Source organism: Ambystoma mexicanum, chromosome 6q (genome assembly GCF_040938575.1).
Source record: "Ambystoma mexicanum isolate Mex_15411 chromosome 6q, UKY_AmexF1_1, whole genome shotgun sequence".
NCBI lineage: Eukaryota > Metazoa > Chordata > Amphibia > Caudata > Ambystomatidae > Ambystoma > Ambystoma mexicanum.
The window spans coordinates 41368237-41394455 of NC_090937.1; the positions used below are offsets into that span (position 1 = coordinate 41368237).

General features: G+C 46.3%; 1 protein-coding gene across 2 annotated transcripts in view; it reads left to right on the forward strand.

Moving 5' to 3' along the window:
• Window positions 1–26219, forward strand: part of AFF1 (ALF transcription elongation factor 1) — an 811017-nt gene that overhangs the window by 491700 nt on the left and 293098 nt on the right. For both annotated transcript variants that reach the window (XM_069630442.1, XM_069630443.1), the window contains 2 exons: window positions 7344–7500; window positions 23180–24079. In XM_069630442.1, coding sequence (XP_069486543.1) covers window positions 7344–7500; window positions 23180–24079 — 1057 coding nt within the window. The remainder of the gene's footprint in view (window positions 1–7343; window positions 7501–23179; window positions 24080–26219) is intronic.

The following is a 26219-nucleotide window of genomic DNA, read 5'->3' on the forward strand; positions in this document are numbered from 1 at the left end:
TTCTAATCACCTTCAAGGAGTCCCATTTCAGGAACCCCCTCATCTTCATGGCATTACGTCGGACTCGTCTCTAACCGGTTGAGGAGCCACCTTGGAGCAGTTCCAAACTCATGCTTCATGGTCTGCAAAGGGGCGTCCATTGCATATAAATGTGCTGGAGCTCTTGGCAATCTTTGTCGCTGAAGTCCTTCTGTTGATCCAAGACTCCAGAGTACTTGTATCCAAGACTCCAGAGTACTTCTACAAACTGACAGTGATGGTCTATATAAACAAGCAGGGAGGAACACCTGTAACGCTCACCTGACTCCCACGGAGGCGCTGGCCTGGTTCCCGCTGCTGTGACCTCTTCTAAGGTGATGCGCAGGGTTCGGAAGACGGACTGGACCTGGCCCCCAAATCTGGCTTGTCTGGCTCGCAGAAGTATCCTTCTGTAGGCAAAAATAGGGGATTAACTGTCTGCAGGGTAATGCAATCAGCCTCCCACTTTCCCCTCTCGCCCTCCTCGAAACCCTTCTGTGATTCCTTGTAGCGTCTCACCTTAGGGTCTGGAAGGACATGCTCTCCATCCTGCTTCTGATGCAGGGGCGCGTTGGTATCCAGTTACTTCACTCTATTTTCGGATTGGTGAGAACCAAACTTGATTGGCTTCCAGGCAAGTTTTTTGATAAGAGGTTCCCCTTGTGACCATGCATTAATGTACTAATGCTAGTGTCTTTTTCCCCATAGGGGCCGGGGTACGGAATGCCGGGGAACAGGCACCGACCCGAGATGAGAGTTGAAATCCTTGTAGAAATCAGGTAAGTCTTTAATGAGCGTTTTTTGGTAATGTCTTTTCATTCGCTCATTAACGCTGATGTCTCTTTTTCCCCTTAGGGGCCGGAGTCTGGAAATGCCAGGATGCGGCGCGGACCCGAAATGAAGAGGGAATGAATCAACAGGTAAGTCTTAACATGGAGATTTAGCTTTCCTTATTCCCGTCTCTCTCTCACCTTTTGTTCTGGTCTTTTTCTCCCTAGGCGCTGGGGCGTGACTGCGAATCCGGATGATCGCTGCTGAACATGGAGGCGCCCTGTAAAGGTGAGTGGAATGCGGCGCTGCAGCGATCGACGCGATGAGCTTTTAAATAAGTCTTCCTTTTCAGGATTGTCAGCGAGATGTCTCCGGGATACGGATTTAGCAGGTAAGGACTTTTCCTTCTTCTGTTCTCCTCTTCTCTTCCTTTGCAGGTAATCCAGGATGCTGGCAGGCGTGGCAGAAGTCAGGATGCAGGAGCAGACACGGTGAGCGTCCAGCTGCTAGATGCAGAACAACGCGAAGCACGTGTGGCTGTTCGGGTGGGGTTTAAATAGTCTTGGAAGAAGTTCCAGGTATGTATCCTTCCCCGGCCACAACCGGATGCGAAATTAGTCCCACAGGTAAAGTAGTTCCTTTCAGGCCTCAAGGAGGCCGGGATCCTGCAGCATGGTCTGCATCAGGTAGGTGCACCCAAGCCTGATGTCTTTTATGAGCTTGGCGCCATAGGCGCCAGGACACTGTCCAAAGGGCCCCTATATGGGTTTGCTGGGTCCTTCCTTGGGGACTGGATGTCCGCTTTCGGGGACGCAGGGCTTGAACCGGCTCCCCGGGAGCGGGCATCATGACAGCACCGCTCCACGTGCTCTCTCATACACTCTCATACATATACACACACACTCTTACATATACACACACACTCTTACATATACACACTCTTACATATACACACACTCTTACATATACACACACTCTTACATATACACACACTCTTACATATACACACACTCTTACATATACACACACACACATATATATATACACACACACTTTGTCTAGCCTTACAGCTTTGGAAATGGGCAGTGATGCATAGAATTTCTCTCCAGGCAGTACATTTACCCAGAGCCCTCAATACGAGAGCAGACTTCCTGAGCCATCTTTCACACTGCAACCACGAATGGGAGCTGAAAAAATCGGTTCTTCAACAGATTTTCTTGAGGTGGGGTCTTCCCAAGATAGACCGTTTTGTGAAATCATGCAATCGCAAGTGTATTCGCTTTGCAGCCTTACTGGGATAGGAGCGAACCGTAGGCGATGCTCTGCAGATACTCCTCTTCCTCTCATTGCAAGAATGCTATAGAAATTCAAAAACTACAGTCAATGCACAAAAATGTTAATAGCACTCTGCCCTATCGCTACTCAAAGCTCATGGACTGTGCACATTACCGGTGACACAGAATGTTCTATCCCAGCAAGCGGGGCAGAGTTGTTTAGCAGCTTGGTTCCTAAGCAGCTAGCGTTCGCTGGTCTAGCTCTGCCAAAACACGGTATACAGTGATTTCAACTAATTTACAAAAACAAATCACGAATTAAAATAATGAAAAACAAATATTTTTAAAAGGTATATATGGGGGGAGGTGGGGGTTAAACGGGGGCCGGGGGGGACCCCACCAAATTGAAGAAAAATGTTTTTTTGTTATTTTGAATTAGTTATAAAAGTTTTAATTATTTGTTGATTTGTTATCACATGAAACCCTGACCACAACATAACAAACTGCCAGGAAACAGTCTGCAAGGTTCCAGTATAAGAGAAAATGGAAAAGTTTGTTTTTGGCTGCTGGAGTAATCTAGGAATCATCTTCATCCATCTTTCAGTAATAGTCTATCCTTCTCATCTTACCGCTACATGTGTCAACATCAATTCCTGTTGTACATACTTAGCAGCAGTTGGAGCACACGTCACCTCTCCAAACCTGAACATTTCAACATCAAACCCCATTATCAAAATGTATTTTGACGGCTTCATCGACTTTAACCTCCAGTGGTTAAACCCCACCCGGTCTGGGATCTGAATGTAGTTTTGTCTGCAATATCTCCTAAGCTGTTCAAATACTTGACAACGGCAGACATAAAGTTTTGTCTAGAATGATTAGCGAGATTCAGACTTTCTTCACAGTGCACAGTTTTTCATAGTGATAAAGGGGTTCTGCAAACCCTCCGAAATGTATAATCTAGTTTTGGCCTTTTATCTCAATCATGAAATCATCCTCCCAACGTTCTTCCCTTCAGAGTGATGAAGAGTTGTGCATTCACTAGGCATTCAATGGGCAACTAAATTATATATAGAGCACTCAAAGCCATACAGAATAACAGCTCATGTGTCTCATTTGGCAGCCAATAGGCTGTCAGTCAAGCTTCAAAAGCCTCCACAGTGCGATGGGTCATCCCCTATATTGCAGAAACCTACACATTGTAAAATTAACCATCTCTAAAGGCTTGCATGCTCATGGCATTTAAGAGAAAAATTCCTTGAAGTAATCAGTAAGGTAGCCACTAGGGCATCTCAGTCAGCTTTTTGCAAACACTGCTCTATGGACACGGCACACAGAACAGATGCTAGATTCGGTCAGGCGGTTCTGCAGAGCGTCTTTGCTTAAACTTTAGCTTCTAGTCTCTGAGGGTGATTCTTGCTTTGTAATCTCCCATAAAAATGGAGGAAAGTGGGAGGGAAGTCCAACTGTCCCCTTTACTCCATACTCCCACCTGCTGTCCCGCAGTAAATATGTATGTAGTTGGGTATCCCGCATAGCATAGCCAAGGACAGATGAGGGATGCCAGTAGGCAGTCAGTAGGGCTGGCCACAGCCACGTGCCTCTTGTGCAATGCAGACATTCCTAAAGGAACCCCAAAAATCACCACAAAGTCCGTTCTCACATGCCTGCCTGAACTCTTTGATGCAGAAATGTGCCTCTAGTATTAGTCCCACACTTCAACCAGAAACACCAATGAGGGTTCTCCTCCTTAGTCCTGGCAACCAACCTATGGAACCCAATTTCTGTCCCTTATGACATGTTTACCAAACCACACACAAAATGGCACTGTTAGGCAGGCTTTAATGGCCTTTCTGTGACCAAACTCACTATGAACTAGAAATCAAAGGCCACTTTAAAAGTACATCAGTGCTGACTGATTCGTTGTTGATTCTGGACTGTCAGATCTGTCTTGCCAACGTGTTACCCATAACAGACATAACCTGAACAGCACCTTTCAATTGCAGGGCCAGGACAAGGGCTGACAACCATAACACCATCTGTTGCAATTCGTTCAGGTGTACGTCTGGCATGGGACGTCCAATCCTCACACCACCCACACACTTCTATCCCCACCACAGATTCACACCATCTCGCAGGCAAATGGGTCCCTTAGTTTAGCTGGTCAGATACTGCTTCAAGCAGGCTCCTAATCGCCTGGCTTTCTACCCTCTGGATATAAAGATCCCCAGTGTTCTCACCAGGAACGACCTGTAAACCAAACTGCACACAGAAATATGGTACTTCCTGCCTACACCCATCAATATTTGAGGATTCTCACTGGTCTCTCTCTCCGCATTAACCTCCCTCGCTCCTTTCTTTCATTGAATCATGTGCTACGGGAGGATGTCTCGGGGTTGTTTCGGGAGGGTATCTCAGTGGCAACATGCTTGCCTTGGAAGCAATACCACACAGAGCAACACAGACTCGCTCCCCAGGTCCACGCTTAGAAACATCTGGGTATTAAGCGCATTATAAATAACCTATCGTATCATACATCTGCCAAATGTCAGAAGTTGTCTATGTACGATGACTTAAATGACTGTTTCTATGATCCCACCTATCATCCCCATCTATTTTCCTTGGTATTAAAGCAGAGAAGGGGTATTTACCTAGTCCTCAGCAGCTGTCGTCTTAGAGTTTCCCCCAGTAGCCCTTTGTTTTCCTGCTATCCCAATTACTGATATAAAACTCCTGATTCACCTTTATCAAGCAACACTGAAAAAGGCACCCTTGGTTGAGCATCACTGGCTTTGCTTCAGCCCCAAAGCAGTCATTAGCAAAGTTAATATTCCCCTAATGACACATTATATCAGTGAATAATGATTTGAAAGCGCAAAATATTTGCCAAAGGTTTCATAAGGCTGCATCTGTTGAGTGAGTCAGCCCAGCCAATTTCAAACCTGTCATACAGAGCATTGGTGCAGACACATACATGCTATATTATTTGCAGTCTATTGCAACAATTGCACTGAATGTGAAGAACATGGTATGTATCAGTTAAACAATGCTCATGGACTTTGGATCCCCCCTGCACCCCCCAGACATGTGGTGTTACCGGGCACCCTAAACTCACTCCTCCCAAGTCTGGCTATAGACTCCAATCTCACAGCTAATGACCTGGCTGAATACTATGATGCAAACATTTCCAAGATTAGATAGTCTCCCCTGACCTTCCTCATACTTCCTCTGCCTTCATTTTAGCATTTTACACTGTCTGCTCTACCATCATACTCTCCCTCCATCTCCCACTTTAGTCATACTAATACTGACAAAGTGCTACCTCTACTGATGAAGGCTAAACCCTCTGGTGCCCCCATAAGACCCTCTTGCTCCGAGACAATTCAATCCTATTGCCCCTGTAGTGGCCTCTCAACTTGCTGAACTCTTCAACCTGTCCTTTGACTCCTCTTGCTTTTCCTCGGTTTTCAAAACAGCCACAGTCATCCCTCTCATAAAAAAGCAAGGGGCTGACACAAACCTACAGGCTAACCTTCGCCCGAGTCTCTCCTTCTGCATTAAAAAGTGCTTGAAAGGGTTATGTTCAACCGTGTTACAATTTCATAGACATCCACAACCTTTCGGACTCCCTACAAACAGGTTTCCGCTCCTGTAACTCCATGGAAACTGCTCTCATGAATGTGTCCAACTTCATCGCCTCTGCTAAGCACTCCAACCTGTCGTCTATCCTAATTCTCCTTGACATGTTTGCTGCCTTTCGTGCTGTCGATCACTCTGATCTCCTTAATACTTTCTTCTTGGGATTTGCACCAGCTCTTTGCGGACAACAGCCAAATCTTCTCTTTCCATGAACTCCCCTCTGATCTCTCAAAGTTTCCACTGTGTCTCTGCCATTAAATATTGGATGTTTAACTCTATCAAAACAGACGTGCTCTTCTTCATGGCAAAAGCTCACTCATCTCTTACTCTGCCTATCCAGTACCCACCTGACACTCTTCCCCTTACTCTTCTTCAGCTAGAAACTATGGCGTCCTCGAAGACCCTTTTCACACCAGCTCTACTTTAATCTCCAAAACTGGAACAGAAGCTAACCCCAAACTCCTAAATATTAGGAACATCAGGCGCCACCTTCCTTTCGACACCGCCAAGCATCTCTTAACCACTCTTGTCTTCTCTAAACTGTACTACTGTGCCAGCATCCTCTTTGTTCTTCCCAACTATGCTTTGTTTTCTCGAAGATCATTAACTTCACCACCACTACTCTCTTTGAACGCCCTCACTTCACACCGCCTTCCTCGTACTATCACCAGGCTGGATGGCTGACCATGCAAAACAGGGACAGATATACATTTCATCGCCTGGTTCACAAATCTATTCATTAAGGCACCACTGTATCTATCCAACTATACAAGCCTTCTCATAATCTCTGTTCTGTCTCCTGAACTACCCTTGTGGCTTCTCGCCCTCCCTGTACTTCCTCTCGCTTCCGGTCTTTCTCTCTTCTTGATCCACTTGCATGGAATTCTCTCCCCCCTGACATCTGAGAAAGTCCACACGGATTAGTTCAAAACCAAAATAAAAGCCTACCTCCTCACCTCAGAGTTAACCTTTTAACCTACCTCCCATCTGCGTGCTAGCTGACATTTTTGCTGTCGCCTCTAGCCTGCCTCTGTCCCTAACATCCTCTGCCTCCACTCTAGCACTTCACCCATCATGGTCACATCCCGAGCACAGCTGGTCGCACCCCTACCTGCACTTAAAAATATTCAATGTTCAATGTTTGTTGTTCATTTATGTATGTCCACTTATTTACTGTCCCCTGTGACTGTTCCATTTACTCCCCTCCACAAATTGGTCAGAATGTCCCAAAAGAGCATTGTGCCTCCTGTATATAAATAATTTTAATTTTTTCCACAGGTTTGATAGACTACTACAGTGCACTGAAAATGGCAATTATCATTATTTAGGTCCTTCGTTCCTTCAGTAAAAAAAGTAAACGTATGCCAAGTTCAACAGACTAAATTTGAACGCTTTAAATATTGAGGAGTTGATTAACAAATCTTGCCATTTGTGTTAATGAGCGATTGCATTTAGTGTCACTCCTATGCCTTGTCCCCCAATCCAGTCCATCAAATGCTGTTTGTTGCACTGTGTATAATGATTTGGTAATGCATTCCATTCGGAGGACTGCGTGTCTGCACCATTTTAACTAATTTATCATTGACTGCTCTTATGCCACAAAATCCATTTCTAAATGTATCTTTCCGTTGCCTTGCACAGTGCTCTGCAGTCTCAACCAGACAGTGTGGCCTCAGCACATTCCAGCAGTGCTGAATCTGAAAGCACCAGCGAGTCTGACAGCTCGACTGACTCTGAGAGTGAGAGTAGCTCGAGTGACGGCGAAGGGAAAAAGCCCCCTTTAGCATCCACGCCTAAGGTACTGTTAGCAGCACAGCAAATGTGTGTGGGGCAAGTGGTTGCTTTATCCCCTTGTGTTGCTCTCCCTATATTATGCAGAATAAAAGCAGGTTACCCTAAGGCTTGTCTGAGTGTCATGTCTTTGTCCCTCCATCATCACTGTCGGACATGCTGTATTTTCAAATCTGTTAACATATTGAAGATGTGTGCTTAACAAATAGATAAGAGAAGGAACTGTGAACGTTTTTGGGGTTGAAACAAGCAGAGGGTTGTTAACACCATTTGCAATTTTCTATTAACAGGGTTGTACAATATGTAGAAGCCAAGAAAATGAAATGCCATTTTCTATTACTGGGGCCTTCTTTAAAGGAGCATTGAACCTTAAACAAGTGACTTTCTATTCTATTTTGGTTTGTTACCCAAAGATTTTAAACTTTGTGTTTAGTGAAGACAGCCATGATGGACATGTGATGCGCCTTCTAATCCTATTTTCACAAGATCTCAAAATGATTGATAGTCCACGCTTTTTCTGAAAACCCCACCAAGGCCCCTAATTTATCCATAAATATATCAGCTATTGGAGTATTTCTGATTGTGCTTTCAATGCTAACCTTAGAACTACATGCTTTTCTATAGCTCTTTTGAAGTTTATTTTATGTCTGTGAAGGATACTTTCCTGTCTGCTGGCTTGCATCTTTTTTATTACTGTCCTTTCTATGCACCCTGACGTTTGCAGCCTATGACCATACTGGTGACATCACTAATGACATCCATGGCCTACATAAGTCATTGGGCCTCGTTACAAGTGTGGTGGTCCGGGAACAAGCCTGCTGGTTAGCTCACTGGCACCCTTGTTTCCAGACCATCACACTGAGTCTGCCTGCCTGGTCCGCTGCGCCCAACATGTCTGACCCTGCCGGCGCATCGGCCCCAGTAGGCAGTCGTCACGGAAGCACCAGCACTGTTAGCAACAGTGCCGGTGCTTCCATCTCCCCACTCCCATAGTCCTATGGGAGTCTATGGGGATTTATGAAATCCTGCGCCTGACTTCCCGTGCCGCCGGGACTTGTAATGTCCCGGTGGCACTGAAAAGTCAGGCGCCGGATTCGTTGTTACAGGGATGGCGGCAACCCGCCAGTTGCACTGGTTGGTTAACGGCTGCCAACCTCGTAATGTGGCACAATGTATTAAAAAAATTGGATACTATTTAAAGATTACTTACTTTTTTACAGTGTTTTATATTAACATGTTAATCACTTAGAAAAGACACAGAGAAATGCACATCTATGTATGTACATGTTTTAAACAAGTGTTGAATTTTAAAACTTCATTTCTTTTCTATACATATATACATTTAGAGTAATCATTTTGTTTTCCAATACCCATGTATGGACATTTTCAAATATATCCTTATACATAGTTGTTCCTTGTACTCAGACGTCCCAACCCCTTTCCTCCATCCTGTTGGGGCATCCGCCAACATGGGGATGGTACCGGAATCTTTGGCAGCGGAAAATTGAGCTTCCCCTTTGACTTTAGTACAGGGCGTGGCCTCGAGCATGGGAACGCCCTGCCCCCGGCGACTCAACTCAGTCCCTTTTTATGCACGAATGGTGTCGGACCTGGCAGCCAGCGCAGAGACTTCTATTTTTTTATTTTTTAGCTTTCAGGCTTCCCGTTGTTTTTCAATGTTATTTAACTTCCCTCTGGTACCTCACCTCCCACCGGCGCATGTCGGCTGCAGGAGGATTCGCAAGATGTGCCTCATATAACCACTCGTTCCTGGCCTCGGACCCCCACTGCTGGGAGGCATGTTTGGCTTGCAGCGCTCTCCGTTACAGGTTGTCGGGCTGGAGAGAGCTCTTCCACACTTCTCCTACTCCCCACCTTAAGGACTTTGTCTCCAGAACCTCTCGTCAAGACAGGCCATCTGTGCAGCATGGCTCCACAGTACGCCGACTCCTTCTCTGGGGTTACTCGACTTCAGAATCTGGCAGGTCGGAGGCCTCCAAAGCTACCGGGTCCCAAGCTGCCTAGTAGAGGGATCTCTGAGGTCTACGCCTCTGCTTCGGGTGCAAGACCCAAACTGTAACATCCTGTGTCTGAGGCCTCTCTTGGGTCCGGTCCTCTGCGGCCTCACACCCCAGGACATGGCGCATGGCTTAAAAATGGCGGAGAGGCACATGGTGGAACCTTCCAGGCTGGCGGCCTTCTTGGATCTGACTCAGGACCCACCAGTCCTTTCGCCCATTGAATGGGCTTTGCAAGATGATCCCAGCCACCTTGCCTTCTGGAACCGGCAGCAGATTCTACAGTGCAGGCTTCTGGTCTCCTCAGGGATACATCTACCCATCAAAGCCTTACGGCTCTACACACCAGGCTCCTCCGTGCTACCGGGAGCGAAGGTCCAGCGCCTCGGAGGGCTGGGCCCCTAGCGACCCGGTGGCTTGTGAGGACCGCTTCTTCGAGTGCTTCCTCTTACTCATGCGTTCCCCTCAGATGAAGTGACTCCTGAAGGACATTGTGAAGGAGGCCATCTTGCAGGTGGTGCCGCCCCCTCCTCTGTATTCCTCTGTTCCTCCAGCACTGCCGGTTCCTCTCCCGGTCCAGGTCCTGCCGGTTGTTCTGACCCCTCCACCACCTCCTGTACAACCAACACCTCTTCCCTCAACAGTCGTTGCACCTGTCTGCGGCTCCGGACCTAGGTGGAACCACGCTGGCACCTGTGTTCCAGGGCCCGGATTCCCCTCATTCTGTGGAAAGGTGGAGTCGGGGGACACAACAATGAGAACAATGACGTCCAGGACGATGAACCCTTGGCATCCGTTAAGGCCTTTCATGACCACCTTTGAGGAGTTCTTGCGGGTCCCTCTGCCTGAGGAAGCCCCACAGGAGTCGAGAGTGGTAGCACAGGTCTAGGGGGGAAGCTTACCAGAATCCCATCTGGTATCCCTCTCCTGAAGGATGTTCTGCAGGTGTCGCAAAATGTCGGAGAAGTCCAGGGCCAACGCTCGGATGAACATGAAGTTGGCCAGCAGGTTTAGGCTGGCGGACGGGGAGCCAATCCTCCTCGCCTTCCACTTGCATTCCTCAGTGGTGGCTGCGGCCTCCTTGTATTCTAATCCATCGTCTAAGTCATCTTCCTGCACGGGGAGTCACCTCCGTTTGCCTCTCAAAGGAGGAGAAAGTGCTTGAGTCTTTGGGAAAGTGTTGTTGTTCCATCTCGGGACTAAATCTGCGACAGGCCAACGCAGATGCCCACTTGCCCGCGGCTAACCTGAAGCTTGGCTGGAGCTCAGGGAATTTCTGCCTGACCTCCCTTCAGATAAGCAATTGTTCTTCAAGGCCAGGCTGGCAGATGTCGGGACCTTTGTATAGGACCTCATGAAGTCTTTGGTCTCCCACATTGATGCAGCCAGCAGAGGGCTGTGCCTTGGGGTCGAGAGGAGAAGGATGGCGTGGAAGCGTCTTTTCAGCAACCTGTGAATCCTACCCGTAGTGTCCATAGGCTTCAGTCTTCATCTTCCTGTGCCTCTACCATCCTCTCCTACACTTCGTCAGATCGGGTCCCCGACCAATTTACGTGAGGTCCTTTCACTCTTGGAGATGCAGGCGATTGAACCGGTTCCTCTTGTAGACAGGGGCTCTGGCTACTATTACAGGATTTTTGCGGTACCAACGAACATCCAGGCTTTAGGTAAGAATGAGTGCAGTCCAACTTGTGTGGGACTACAGAAGACTTATATCTTGGTATTGGGCAACCCACCTTTTAATATAGGCCTGTACTACACAAGTTAGTAGTGTGACTGAGCAGCCAGGCTCCTCTTAAGAGGGATAATGTGAGCTGTAGAGCTGTGCAAGGAAACCAGTCAATACAAGTATCCAATTTAACTATTGCACACTTAGTTATATAATACATTATTTATACACATTGCCATTTAAAGCATTCTTTAAGAAGCAGTTATTAGCTGCAACATTAATCCCAAGGTAGGATAAAATTCAAAAAGTGAACAAAGCAGGTAATTCATATGTTACACATGTTCCAGCACCCGGAGGTTATGTCATTTGAGGAAAGGTTGGGGTTAGATCAGAACAGACTGGTAGGTTATAAGAATAGTTAGAATCTCCCAAAGGGATGAAGGCAGTCTATTATCCCAGCGTTAAAGTGTTCAACATTTAAAACGTGTAAGGGAACACGCACTGCCAAAGTCAATAGGTTCAGAAGGCATTTAGGGAGCCAGGACAGCCAAAGTGAATGGACAAAGTCAAAGTTCTGATGCTCTTCTTCTTAGAAACATGTTGTTAAATAGTCAGTGTTCAAAAGAGAAATCACAGCAACTCAAGAAGAGTCACCTTTAGAAAGCACAAGCTGTAAGGCCAATGCAGGTAAGTTGAGGTCAACTTAGTGTAGGGTTAAATCGCACTCCAAAATATAGGAAGCCCACCAAATGGCAAAAGGATAAAATACCCCAAGTCCCACAGTACATTGAAAATGAAGAAAGTGTTCCAGCTGGTTGCCTTCACAATGCAATGCAGTAGACCCTTGTTCCTGGTCCTTGGTCGTGGTAACGAAAGGGAGGACGTCTGGCGGGCTCCTGTGGCAAAACTTGAGAGAAGGACTTGGCAGCAATGGATTTCCGTCGATTTAGCGGCTTTGTGGTTTTGGCGCCTTTTTCTCAGCACCAAAGAAGAACACAAAGCTCTGGTTAGGATTTCCTTAATCCCTTGGTCCTGGACTCTGGTGAGGGGGTCTCTGGCCACAGATTTCTTGCTTTTGTAGGGTCCTCTGGATGCCAACTAAGATCTGGCCAGATTCGGATGACAATGCACGCACAAGTGGTCAAGGTACCCTGGGTATTGTGCTTCTGCAGCCTCGTAAAGTTGCAGCAAGTCGGGGGTTGTGCCAAAATAGTTTGTCTCGAGGCTAATTGGTCCCGCCAGCCTAAGGGAGGAAGTCGTCCTTTGCAGGTCTTCCCTGTTGATCCAAAAATGGGGTCAGCACAGCCGCAGGGCTTCACCGGGCACTTCACAGTCCAGGAGGGTGCTTCTGGCGTCTGCTCTCGTCTTCTGCTTTGGATGTTGTCCTCCAGTGGTCGACTCTGATTTGTGTATGGAAGTTCCTGTTCATTCACTGCCCTAGGCTGTCAATCACACAGCAGGGTGGTTGTCCTCCAGAACAGCTAGCCAGCCAATTGGAACTGGTTTCACTGAGGCACACCTAGAAACAAAGGACAGGGAAGTTTCGGGACCCTCCATCACTTCCTGCCTTTCAAGACACACTGGAGCCTGGGCGGGCTTCTGGGCTGAAGCCCGCCAAAAGCAAACTAGACAAAGGACTCAAACCTGATGCAAACATAAAAGCCCAAATGAAACTAACAAGAAATGGTGAAAAAAGACGACCGGGGTCATTTTGAGAACATGGTCACCCTTGTGTGCAGCACTGCAGCTGAGATATCAGCCTGCAGATACATATCACTAGGTGGTAAAAAAGACAAGACTGCCACAAGCCATTCAAGTGAGTTAGTGTAACAAAATGTTACATGAGGAATGGCTTAAAGGAATTACTATGTAACCCCCCTAGCACTCCACATAGGGTAGTGTGTGCTGGACCCATAAAGTAAAGGTTAGTAAGACGGGGGGTCATATTACTATTCTTGGGAACAGTAGTTCATCCAAGAACATGTAGTTAAACATTAAGAGAAGTCCAAGGGGCTTCTCAGTGGCACTGCACAAAAGGTGCTGTGTGTCACAATGCAAAAGCAGATGCTTATGGAATTTACCAAACTCCATAAAACAGTAAGGAACATAGAAAATCATAGTCCGGAAAACACAAATTGGTGGGTGAGGGAAAAGGTCCCACTCACTCAGGAGTAAATGTTAAAAATCCCGAGTCCAGCAAAAGAGCTGGGAGTCTTTAAGGTTAAAGGGAATTGGCACAGAAATGAAAATTCTCCCTAACAGAGTATTGTCCTGGACCTGTCATATCCAAATCTATTTTTCCAGCTGCAACGCTTAGATGATTACTCCCGCGCACATTGCTGAGTCTGTGTGCAGGGGACTGCATGTGTTCCCTCGACCTCAAGGATACATACCTGCATGTTCCCATCTACCAAACCGCATCAAGGTTTTCTGCGGTTCACGATTGTCGCACCATTTTCAGTACAAGGTGCTGCCCTTCGGCCTTGCCTTGGCTCCTTGTGTCTTCACAAAGTTGATGAACGCAGTGGTAGGTTTTCTCTGCTTGGGAGGCCAGGGGGGGACATCATCTTTACCCTCATTTGGACGACTTGCTGGTGAGGCTGGGGTCACCTCAAGGGTCGGTACACTCCTGCCAGAGATTGGCAGAGCTCCTTCATCAGCTGGGGTTCTCCCTCAACCGGAGGAAGTCCCAGTTGTGCCCCTCTCAGGAACTGGTCTTCCTAGTGGTGCGTTGGAACACTACCTTTCAGCTGGTGTTTTCTACACCCGAGAGGCTTCTGTCCCTCCACAAGGCGGTGGGGCACTATCTGGCCAACCCAACCACTTTGGCATAGTGGTTCAGCACATTCTGGGCCTGATGGTCTCCTGCTTACTGTACAGCACACACTCCTCAAGATGAGGCACCTGCAGCTCCACATGGCAGCCATTGGGATCAGGAGACCGGGTCTCAGGCCTGCAGGATCCCAATACCACTGTGCCTACTGCCCAATGTTCGCTGATGGATGGCAATGTTTCAGTGGGAGCCCCCTTCACCCGACTGGAGCCTACCCTGGTGTTGACGACTGACTCCTCTCTTTTAGGCTGGGGGTGGTTACTCTGGATAGCTACACGATTCATGGAGTATGGTCCAGGACGGGAGCCTTCTTGCATATAAATCTGCTCGAGCTCAGGGCAGTGGTCCTGACCCTCAAGGCATTTTTGCCACTCAACAGGGACAAGTCAGTCCTGGTCAGGACGGACCACTCTACTCCAATGTTTTACCTGAACAAGCAGGGTGGCACCTGTTCTCTTCCCCCTCCGTCTCCCTTTCCCCCAACCCCTACATGGAGGATGCATCAATCTGGGAATGGGCCCGGACGGAGGGAGTTTGGATTTCAGCAGTCCACCTTCCGGGGGACAGCAATGCAGAAGCGGACCAGTTGAGCCACCTGGGGTTCAACACCTACGAGTGGGAGTTGCACAGCGACTTCTTGTTTGCCCCTGTTCCAGCGTTGGGGGTTTACGGACGTGTATTTGTTTGCATCCCCTCTGAATTCCAAGTGCCCCAAGTTTACATCATGGGCAGGGCTGGGTTTCAGTGTGTTAGTCTTGTTCTGATTGCCCCCCACTGGCCTTTGAGACCCTGGGTTTCAGATCTGCTGCATTTGTGCTGCCAGGGCCCTGTCCACTTTCTGATATCCAGCAGGGGATTTCTGATGCAGCAGGACGAGGCGGCGGAACATCCGGATCCGGCTAAGCTGGCGCTGACGGCCTGGTTATTGGCCAACTGAGGCTTCAGCATGCTCCATTTTTTGGATGGGAACTGGGACATCATTCAGCAGGCCAGGATCCCCCTCAACTCAGTCTCAGTATAAGAGTAAGTGGACTAGGTTATGCCATTGGGCCTGTTACCTGTCCTCTGGATGATTTACTGCCTTTTTCAGCACACCTGGCTTGTTCTGGAGTTCAGATGGATATTTGCCACGCTTACTTGGCGGCCATTCGAGCTTACAAGAATTCCCCTTAGCATGTGTTTTCTGCGGCCAACCCAGTGGTTAAGGCCCACCTTAAGGGGTTGTCTAGGCTTTTTCCACCAGTGCATAGGCTGCACCCGGTCTGGGACCTCAGTGTGTTTCTGCCAGATTTGCAGCGTAAGCCTTTCAAGCCGTTGGCCTCTATGGACATCCACTTGGTAACACTAAAGACTTTTTTACTGGTGGCTCTGACCTCTGCGCGCAGGGTTATTGAGCTGCAGGCGCTTTCCTCGTGGGAGCCCTTCAGCATGTTTCACGACAAGGTCATCTTGTGCACTCACCCAAACTTTTTGCCCAAGGTGGTCTCCATTTCCTCTGAATCAAGAGATCTGCCTGTTGGTGTTCTTCCCAAACCCACATAGGCAAAGAGGGCCCTGCATTCCTTGTGCCTCAAGAGGGTCCTCAAGTTTTATCTCTCTTGGACGAAATCCTTCAGGAAGTCCGAAGTGGCGTTTGTGACTTTTGAGGGCTCGGCCCCTCCCCATTTATCTCCCCCCCACCCCCCTCGACTCTCAGGCTTCCATCGCCCGTTGGAAGTACACAGCCATGGGCAGACCTGCTCCTGAGGAGATTTATTCCCATGCGGTCAGGGCCAAGGCTACGCCTCTTGCATTTTAGGAACCCGCTTCTTGGGATGTCATCAGCAAGGAGGCTAGGTGGGCCATGCCTTTTGGCCTTCTGTAAGCACTAACTGGACACAGTTCCAGACGCGATGCAGAGTTTGGTCAGACAGTTCTGAAGAACCTTTCTGCTTCGTCCTAGATATGAGGCAGGTTATCGCAGCTCCACCCTATGTTCTTGTTCGGTGGGATCGCCCACAAGGATGGAGAAAAGGGGATGGGACGTATGCATAGTTAATTACTCACTGTAGTGACTAGAGCACTCGTAGTCCATAGTTCCCTTCCCTAGATGCATCCCACCCATTTTCTACCGCTAGTATGCCAAGGGCTAATATGTACTAAGAGTAGCCAGGTATCTAAGCGTCCGAAGTGTTCGCATGGGACTGCATTTTGCTAAATTTAAAGGGGAAGCTAATTGTTTTTTACTGCCAAAGGTTCCGGTACAGTCGCTATGTTGGGGGGGCGCCCCATAAGGTTGGAGGAAAGAGTACTAAGGACTGAGTACTCTAGTGACTACAGTGAGCGACTTTCGTTTTTAAAGCACTGTTCATGTCATTTAGAAAATGATACGTGTACAATTTCTTTTTACAATAAACAATTGACTATTTACATTGTAGTGATATGAAGCATGTGAAGCTGTTTACTGTTGTGAACAATGTACTCATTGTTCTGTGATATTAGCATTTTAGAATAGTTAATATGTAGAAACATAAGGGTGGTCTAAATATGGGCAAATAACTAGTGATCCTATGTCTGGCATTAGTTAAATAATCTTTGATCTCATAGAGGTTAGCAATGCCATTGGTGATGTCATTGGTGATCTCATTTGTGAAGTAATCATTGTGGTCATAGGCTGCGCAACAGAGAGCGTGAAGTTAAGATGGCTGAATTTCAGTGGGTTTGTTAATTTCTCACCTTGGTGTCCCTGCAATTAAAGTTTTTTTCCTTGAATTTGAAGGTTTTGTTGGAATATATTGCTGAGCTTAACGTCCCTGCAACATTTCTTTATTGAATTTCAAAGATGTTGATATTCCTTAGATCTTTTGTGCACAAGGCCAGTGGCCACGGCCTGTAGCCGCGCACAGTCCCTTTTTAAAACCCTTCCTAGTCCACTAGCAATGGCCGGTGGTCACGGCCACTCTATATTTCAAAACACTTGCAACCCATCGCTCAAAGACATTTGTCAATCACAAACTGATTTTTCCCTGTTTTGGCAATATTATGCATTGTTGGGACAGTTTTTCTTAATTCCAACTAAGGGTTGTATGTGATAATGTTGAATATTGAAGATCGATTTGGTGCAGCCTTCTTATTCGCTATTTTATTTATTCCCACCCCCTCAACTCAGAAAACGGGGGGGTTCACCCCCGTACCACCCTCCCCATTATTCCTGCACCTTCCCCATTTCTGTGCTACCCCTAACACATTTAAATATACCCCAATGCATACACAAATACCCAACGTCTTCCCCCGCCCCACACTAACATACATACTCACACTTGACTCTCTTCACACTTCAGTCTTCTCCTGTCCGTCTCGATCAGCCTGTCGGCCCCTTCACGCACTTGTGTGCTGCAGGGCTGTGACCGATTTATAAAGACAGCACTGTATTCATTAAATCGAGGGGGGGTGGAGGGGGACCCTTTTCACTCGGTACCAAACTAAGGGCTTCATAAAACCCTACATTTGAGGCAGTGCTTAAGCTCCACTCTTAGTATAAGATTGTACCACCTGAGAATGTGGTAGCATGGCCAGAGCAGCCAGGCTAATCTTAGGAGGCAGAGAGGACTCAAAGAAATTGTAGAATACATATGGTCGAAAGAAACACCTTAACACTATGTATTTTAAAAATAAAGGGTTTATTTAAATAAAAGTAGACTAAGATAATTCTTGGTTAAGTACTTTAACATCATATATACACAGTCATAAAAACCAACTCAATACTTATGGTTTACAAACCAAGGTATAACCTTACTTTCCAGAACCCTGCAGATTAGACAGTGTAAGGCCAGGAAAGCGACTGAAGTATCCTGTATTGTGTCTGAGATACCCGGGGCCCTCCTGCACGGCTGACCGAGTCGGGCGGAAGAGCAGCCCCAGTGGTACTGTCCTTGGCTCCAGATCAAAGCGATGCCAGAGTGATCAACACAGCCGGTGAGTTGGGGAGACTGATGAAAGACCGGTCTGTGTTGAAGTCAAGGTTGCAAGTGGCAACATTGGAATCAGAGCGCAAGAATGAAGATTGAAACACGTGTGATGAAAGACTTGAGGAAAGCTTAATTGATGATGGATGTTTGAACATTTATCGAGAAAGATACAGTACCAGTGACCTAGTGGTCCGGCACCACGGGGGTGCTCAATCGAAGGTTTCTGTAAGGTATCCAGCCAAGAAGTGGCAGAAACGAAAGAAGAAGATTGATAAGAACATTGTATGAAATGAATCGAAGTGGTCCTACAATGGTTTAAGCAAAACTCATTGCACACTCGAAAGTCTTCGAGTTTTGATATCAAGAGGAAAATGTGGTAAGTAAGATTACATGGTCCGAGCCTGATTGAGGGAGACCAATTGTGAACATTGTGCTAAAGGGGTCCAACCCTGAAGGAGGGAGATCCATGGTCGGAGCCCGAACGAGGGTGACAATTGTGAAGATTGTGGTAAAAGGGCGTCCCAGCCTGAAGGAGGGAGACCCATGATGAACACTGGAAGCGAGAACTTATGAATGTTAAAATCCCTTGTTTGTTACGACCTGCCCTCTGCAGTAAGAGACTGTCATTAGGAAAGGCTTTTGCAGAGGGCCCTGATACCTATGCTTTGAATTGTATCCTTGTGGCAGAGAAGCCCGAGTGTGTGCGAACCTCAAACGTGCCGCCTTGCCCTGTGCTGAAAACATGGGAAGGGAAGCCATCTGCTCAACTATCCGGACATATTATTTCTTGAACACTTCTTTTTGCATACACTATTGTCCCACACCATTTTGTATTTAGGAGGATTGGCAATAGGTTTATTAGTATAGGCCCTTTTATTTTGACAAACTCGACTAGGACTGTTATTATTTGATGGTCGTAGCTTGCTCCCATCCTTAGATTTAGGTTTAGCTAGGCGTTTAACCAACCCATCGGAGTTCAGTAAACTCCCTTGAGCTGTGATCACTTGTTTGGCTTCACTGTTTGATACTGTGCTTTCCTTACAGATAGTAATGTACTATTCTTGGGGAATAAGACCAGGTTAGATATACTTTTAGAATACAATCCGTATTTCAACGTTAGTTGACCCTGTCAGTCATGCTGTCACACTCAGTTATGAAATCGCATAATAAACCAACCTTGTTGCACATACGCTCGTTGCAACATTACTTTGCAAGAATCCACATCATACAGTGCAGCGGCGCCAAGATTTACGCTTATCGATAAATTGCAAGAAGTCCTTGCTTCTGCCATACTAGAAATCGTTTTTTCTTGGGGCAGAAATCTCGACTTGAGAGCTGAACGTGAGACGTCAGCCGACAGAGCTAACACATTCCCCTCTCTCTCTCGTCCCCACATTCAAACCAGGGAAATGGCTGGCAATGTCCGACTGCATGCGTCTCCTGTGAACCATGACATCATGCATCCCGCTGATACCCAATTGCAGACTCCACTTGAGGACCCTAAAGGAATTAATTGCCTCCAATTAGTTTCAGGAACATGGGGAGACCAGATACAGATGACGAAACTGGCCCAAAAGCTCCAGTGCTGGGCCAACCGATCCAACATCATAAAAGGCAATCCCTTTCAGGACCAACCATACCACCAAAAAAACGCTCATCACTGATGCGTCCATGTTGGGCTGGGAGGGGGGGGGGGGGGGCATGTCGACGAGCTCCATGTCAGGGGACTATGCAGAGCCTAGGAGAGAACTCGCCACATCATTGTGCTAGAATTAAGGGTGGTGAGATAGGCGCTAAAACCCTTCCTGCCGATACTAAAGGGACAGTCTGGATCCTGACAGACAATATTACAACCATGTATTACCTCGTCTCTCCCCTAGAGAGGCAACGGGTGTCTAGGGATTTCTCTACGGGCATTTAATCTCCTAAGAGTCCAGAACCAGGTGGCGGACAGCCTGAGCAGGCAAACAACTCTGACTCTGGAGTGGGAGCTCAACGACAGCCAGCTGCAGTTTCGTAAGTGGGGTCCCCATCCCTAGACCTCTCTTCCACCAGTCGCAACAAAAGGTAATTCCTCACCATACCTGTGCCATCCAGCAACCGCTAGAAGCCTCAGGAAGATGGACAATACCTATGCTCTGGAGAGGGTTCTTAGGGAGAATTCTCATTTCTGTGTTAATTCCCTTGTACCATAGACCCCCAGCTCTTTTGCTCTTTGCTGGACTTTAGGACCCTTAATTTTTTATCCTGGAGAAAGTGAGAACTATTTCCCACACTGTAGTATTTTTCTCTGATTTGAACCTTGTTTCTTTTGGTTTTGGAGTCTGACAAACTCCATAGGCATCATCTTCTTGTATTGTGACACACTGCACATTCAGTGCAGTGTCACAGAAAAATCCTTTGGATTTTTGTTAAGGTTTAAATAGCTTCTCTTGGATACGAGTAGTAAAGTGAAATTGACTTTACTTACCTTTTTTCTCTTTGTAGACCCAGCACACACTATCTTTCTTAGTGCTGGAGGGGTTACATAGTATCCCCTTTGTCTACCTTCTCATGTAACATTTTTATGCTGGCCTTTCTACAATTAATGGCTGGTGGCAATGGTTTAATTTTCCTACCATTGTGAGTTTTTACCCCCAGGCTGAATCCTCAGCTGCAGTATTGCACCCATGGGTGCTCGGTCTTCTTCTTTTTTTTTTTTGCAATTTCTTGTTGGAAAGGTCCTTCTTGAGATTTACTCTGCGCGCCAAACCCGGTTTGGTCCCTTCGTCCGTTTTTGTTTTTGGAGGGATTGACTGGTGAAGCCTGCCTCTGGCTCCAGCAGGTCTGGCAGGGCAGGAAGCGAGGGAGGTTCCCGAAACTCCCTGCGCTTAGTCTCCTTGGTTACAGGAATGCACCCAAAGGAGGACAGCTACCCTGATGTGTGAGTGACAGCTAGACTGCGAATGAATGGGAAAAACTTGCATAAAAAGCTAGGTCTTTTGCAAGGAAGGCAGAGTCGACCAATGGACGAAGGAACCGAAGAAGAAACTGGAAGAGAAACTTGCTGTACCCTCCTGGACCGTTGGTTTGCCCGGTGAAGCCCTGAATTTCTAATCGACTAGAGACGCCCAGAAAGGACGACTTCTCCCCTTGGCTTAGTGGGACCAATCAACCGCAAGACGAACTTGCCTGGAACCCCTCTCTCTGCTGGCTGTACTTCTTTGCTGTTGCAGGAACTGAGTGCCAGGGGACCGGAACACCAGGACTAGTGCATTGCCTTTAAGCCGGACCTGAGCTCCAGGAAGAACCTCCTGACTCCCTCGAAGTGGGACTAACCAAGCCTGAGCCACCTCAACAGAGTGCTGGACCACAGAAGCAAGGAAAGGCCATAAGGTGTCCAATAACCACAGTGGTGCTATTTGCGAGTAGCTGAAACGGCAAAGTGCCACTGATCTGGAGTGTGCCCATTGCTGCCGCCGACCTTCAAACTGTAGTGCAGGAGTCCCCAGACGTCCTCCCTCTTGTCCCCATGACTGAGGCCCAGGAACAACAGGATCTGCAGGACTACAACAGGAACAGAAGCCAGCTGGAACCTTTTCTTCAGACTGAAGGTACTGTGTAATTAGGGGTTCTTGTCTCTTGTTGTGTGTAGCTTGCTTGCTCTCACTGGAGACTTGCATTTGCTGCCCTTTGCAGAGTTGCTTGCAGCTCTGCTCCTCACAAGCCTCCCAGCGTGTCCCAACAGTGATTTTTTACAACAAAACTCTTTAACATTGTGCAAGACTTTTGTTTTATCTTCAAGAAGTGCCTCAGCTCCCCTAGACTTTGCTCAATTGCCATTGGCTGTCCTGGCTCCTTGAAGATTCTTCTTACCCTCTGACTTTGTGTTGATCTGTCCCTCCAAAAAGTCATACATACCTTACTTGTATGGCTGGGAATCGGTTAACCTATATTTCATTGGGAGATTGAAAAGTGCTTACCTGTTTTAGAAACTTGTTAACATTTGTTTCCTTTCCTAACCTTTTTCTTTTTTCCTCAACCTCAGTATTGCCTTAAGTGTATACGTGATACATTAATGTCCATAGTGTCCTAGCAATTGAGTTCACCTCAAGGTGTAGGAAGTGTGTGTGTGCTATCCCAAAAGGGTATCTACTTACTGAAACTGAAGGAGTGTATTTTTAAGTGTATTTTATTGTTACATATTGTCCCTATCTAAAGAAGGCTTATTTTAAAACTGACTCTTAAATTAATAAATAATTATTTTATCAGGAAACCCTGAGTGCAAGTGTTATTTGAATACATGTCACTGTGAAAATCTGTTGCAACCCTACAGCTCACATTGAACCCTCTTGAGATAAGCCTGGATGCTCAGTCACTCTACCAACTTGTGTAGTACAGGCCTATACCAAAGGTTGGGTTACCTATTGCCAGGAGGACAAGGCTGGTGTAGTCGCCCACAGGGTTACTGCATACAATCTTGCCTATCAAGGGTCGCCCCTCCCCCATACTACCTTTTCCATTCTTGGAAACATCCCTGGGGCCCAAACCCGCGTCAAAGCCGGCAGAACATGGGAGGAAAATCCTCACACTTAAGCGTAAGCTTAAAATGGGGCCATTGTCCACCCTCAACCTGGCTACAGCACCCAATAAGACGCACCCACAAAGCCCCCCCCCCATGATTACAGGTGAAGCATGCAAACTGATTAATGAAATTAGCAACCTGGGCAGTGCACTAGACACGGGCGGGAAACCTATGCTCCCTTCACCTTTACCATCCCCACCTTCCCCAACCTCCATTTCCCCGCCAACCCTGTGTTCTAGTACGATAGCAATGCTAGAGAATAGGAGCTACTAGGAGCTACAGGTAAGCAACTTACTCCTTCCCTGGTGTATGCATTTCCTAATGTACTAACTGCTGAAGCTGAATTTGCACTTAAATTACAATTTGTAAGAAAGTGCTTTGCCAGGCAGTTATGTATTTTATATGATGCCCTAAAGTACCCATCATCAGTTTGGGAAATTAATCTTTCTGTTGAGTGTCATTACTGTTTGCAGCTTGCTCTCTTGCCCATGTTGCCCTTTGACAATACAGGCAATATTATATTATGCCAAGTTACTTTCTGTTGCAAGCTTTCCATTTGGGTCATTTGAATTTTTATGAATTATTTCCTGCAAGCAAACATTTTATAAAATCACAACTGAAGCGGTTTTCCTAACTTCCCTTTCTGTTTCCATAGCCTAATCCTCCAACATCAAACACATGGCAACTAAATAATTTTATGAGCAAGGCGAACCAATCAACAGCTCTCGCAGACCATCAAACTGAGGAGGACCATGACGAGGAGAATCACGAGGAGAGCAAAGTAGAGGTCAAATGCACCAGCACTTCCTATGAACTCTCTGGGCCCAAAGAGGAGCCTGCTCTCCAAAAGGCACCTCAGACTTCCCAAGAAGGACACCACACAAGCAAAAAAAGTGGCCAGAAATCTCCTGCAGTGCAGGAGGCACCCATGCCTAGGCAGACTGTTGGTACCAAGCAGCCAAGGAAGCCAGGGAAAGCCTTAGTGCCGGAGCAGCCCAAAGGGGGACTTCAAGTTGAAAGTGAGCCTGCACCATATGGAACAAAGGAGCAGCCTTCCAAAGAAAAGCCAAAAGTAAAGACGAAAGTAAAGACTGGTGATAAGGAACCAAAACCAATAGACTTGCTCTCTTCTGAAAAGAAAAAGCACAAGAGCTCGCACCAGACCACCAGCAAGCCGCTTTCAGACTCCAGGCCTGAAAAGACACATGTAGCCCGTGTTCACGTTGAACTCTCTGGAGGACCCCAAAGCCATAAACAGAACACGGCTCACAACCGGACTAGTGACAGTAAGTCCACAGTTGTTATCCGTGAAGAAACTCACAGGGACAAAGTGCAATTGCCCAACAGAGACAACAAGTTGTCTTCACAGAAGGAGAACCACATCTCTGAAACACTTATTGTGAAAATTGAGCTTTCACTCCTTTCGCGGATTCCTCAGAAAGGCAGCCATCAGAAGAAAAACAAGTTGGAGAGCAAAGAACCCTCAATCAGGCCGAAGCTGGATTCGGCTAAGAAAAGTGCAGAAGCCTCTCTGAAGGTGCCCCAAAAAAGGAAGGTGAGAAGATCATTGTATTAAAATGTGTCTATTAATAACCAGCATGTACAAATGCTAGTTACTACTTGCGTGAAATCTTCACATACTTTTTGCAATAGAGGGCTAAACCATCTTTGCTTCAAAATGATCCCATGAAAATGTAAGTATGCCAAGTGACCAATAATATGAGCAACCACCACAACACATGCAGAACAATATCACCTTGGTGGCAGGATTGAGATGCAGGGATTAAGGGACATGACCTGCCACATCAGTCTTCAACAATCCCCATAGTTTTACATTTGTGATATTTAGGGCTGCTAGGTTTTTGGATTTGGAGATTTCTCCACTCAGTTGTTATGGAGAAGGGGGACAAACTGTAAAACACAAGTATATTGAAAATGTATTAAATGTGTTGGCACAAAAAAATAAACATATAAATACATCACATTTACTCCAATGTATAGAATTAGCCACATACAATTAATATAAACCTTTTTATTAAAATATCTCTGCTCATTAACAAATTGACCAAATATTTAATACGCGCGCGTGCACACGCAAACTTGCTGTTGAAGTGGTTGTATTTAATCAATATTTTTTGAAGATGGGAGTTATGTTTTGTAAAATGAAAAAGTAATTCCCTTTCCCAATGGGAGCATTTCTTAGGTGACAAAACTATATTTCAATGTGAATACTGGTCTTTTTTTTCTTTTTTAAACCATTGTTTGGTAGAATTTCCATTTTGTGTGTGATTCTCGCAACTTCGTGAGTCCCCAGGCACATTTTGCTGCACTATTGTTTTTTTTTTTTCCTGGCTCTCCTGAATGAGGGCATTTCCTCACTTACACTTTTTCTGTGGCTCTGAGAAACATTTTTGGTTACTCTGGAGTCTGCTTTCTTCAATCTGTTTCAATGGCATCTGCTTTTTACTATTGCAGTACACCGCACCTTTTGTGCAGTGTTGCCTGGGAGCTCTTCGTGCTTTGCTCTTTGGTTTTACTATTTACCTGGACTAACTTAAATGTTACCAGGGTAGGGGGATACTTTTTATCTTACCTATGCTTTTCTTCTGTGAGATCAGTCCACCCCACCTTATGTGGGGTGGGCTTCTCCTGTAACGTTATAGTTACAGTGGCAAGTCTGAGTGGGTGGTGGCAGTGGATATTTTCTACAGACTTCATGTTTACACACAGGGTGCTATTGCAGCTGCCATAAAGGTTGCATGGGTAACAATGGTGTTGATCTCTTTTTTTCACCAACTCACTATGGCTTGCTCTTTCTTGAGCCTTCCTCTGTGAACATGGGTGGGTGGGGGTCCTGCTCACTCCTTTTGAGAAGCTCCCCCGGAGATGCTGGTGTGCCTGATGACCTCCGTAAACCAACAAGGCATACATGTATTTAACAAGTGTACGGAACGCTAAGAAATTATATGGTGGTCCCATCCAAGGCTAGTCCGCTTAACTTGGTATTCAATATATAGGATATTCGAGCTCAGGAATTGGGAGTGGCTGCAAACACATATATAGGTAATCTGTGCATAGCAGAGTGACAAGCCATGCACACTAAATTAGCGCTGACTCTAGATGGTGTTTTTCCACACTAGAAGCATATTTACCTTTTCGTAAGCACTTTATACATTTTGTGCTTACCCACCACAACATTGTGGACCCTTTAGTCTGCTGCATCTCGTGATTTTCTTTCAGGTCAAGAAACGTGATCTCTGTATGAATTTACAACAAAGGCACATTATTATTTTCGTGTTGAGTGATTGACACAGTTTTGAGGTTAGTAATAGCAGGTTTACCTTCATTCCTATTTCACTAAGGTGCAATTAAATTATAATTACCAGCAAACACAAATATTTAAATGTTCTTGTTTTTTTTTTTTAAACTACGAAGAAAAATTGTATTTTTCTGATGTGGGGATTGTGTCTTGAAACGCATATTAACAGCAAGAGTGAATACGCTGTGAATATATCATCTCCCAAGGTGGAATTCTCTTGCAGAATATAGTTTGTCAACTTTGGAAAACATCCTGAATGGATATTATTCAGCATCAATTAGTTTAATGCAATGGTTCTAAAGTTTTGTGACATTTGCACAATTATTCTGTTCTTGACCATGTTTATTGAATTCATCTTTTTCAAAAAAGTTTCTAA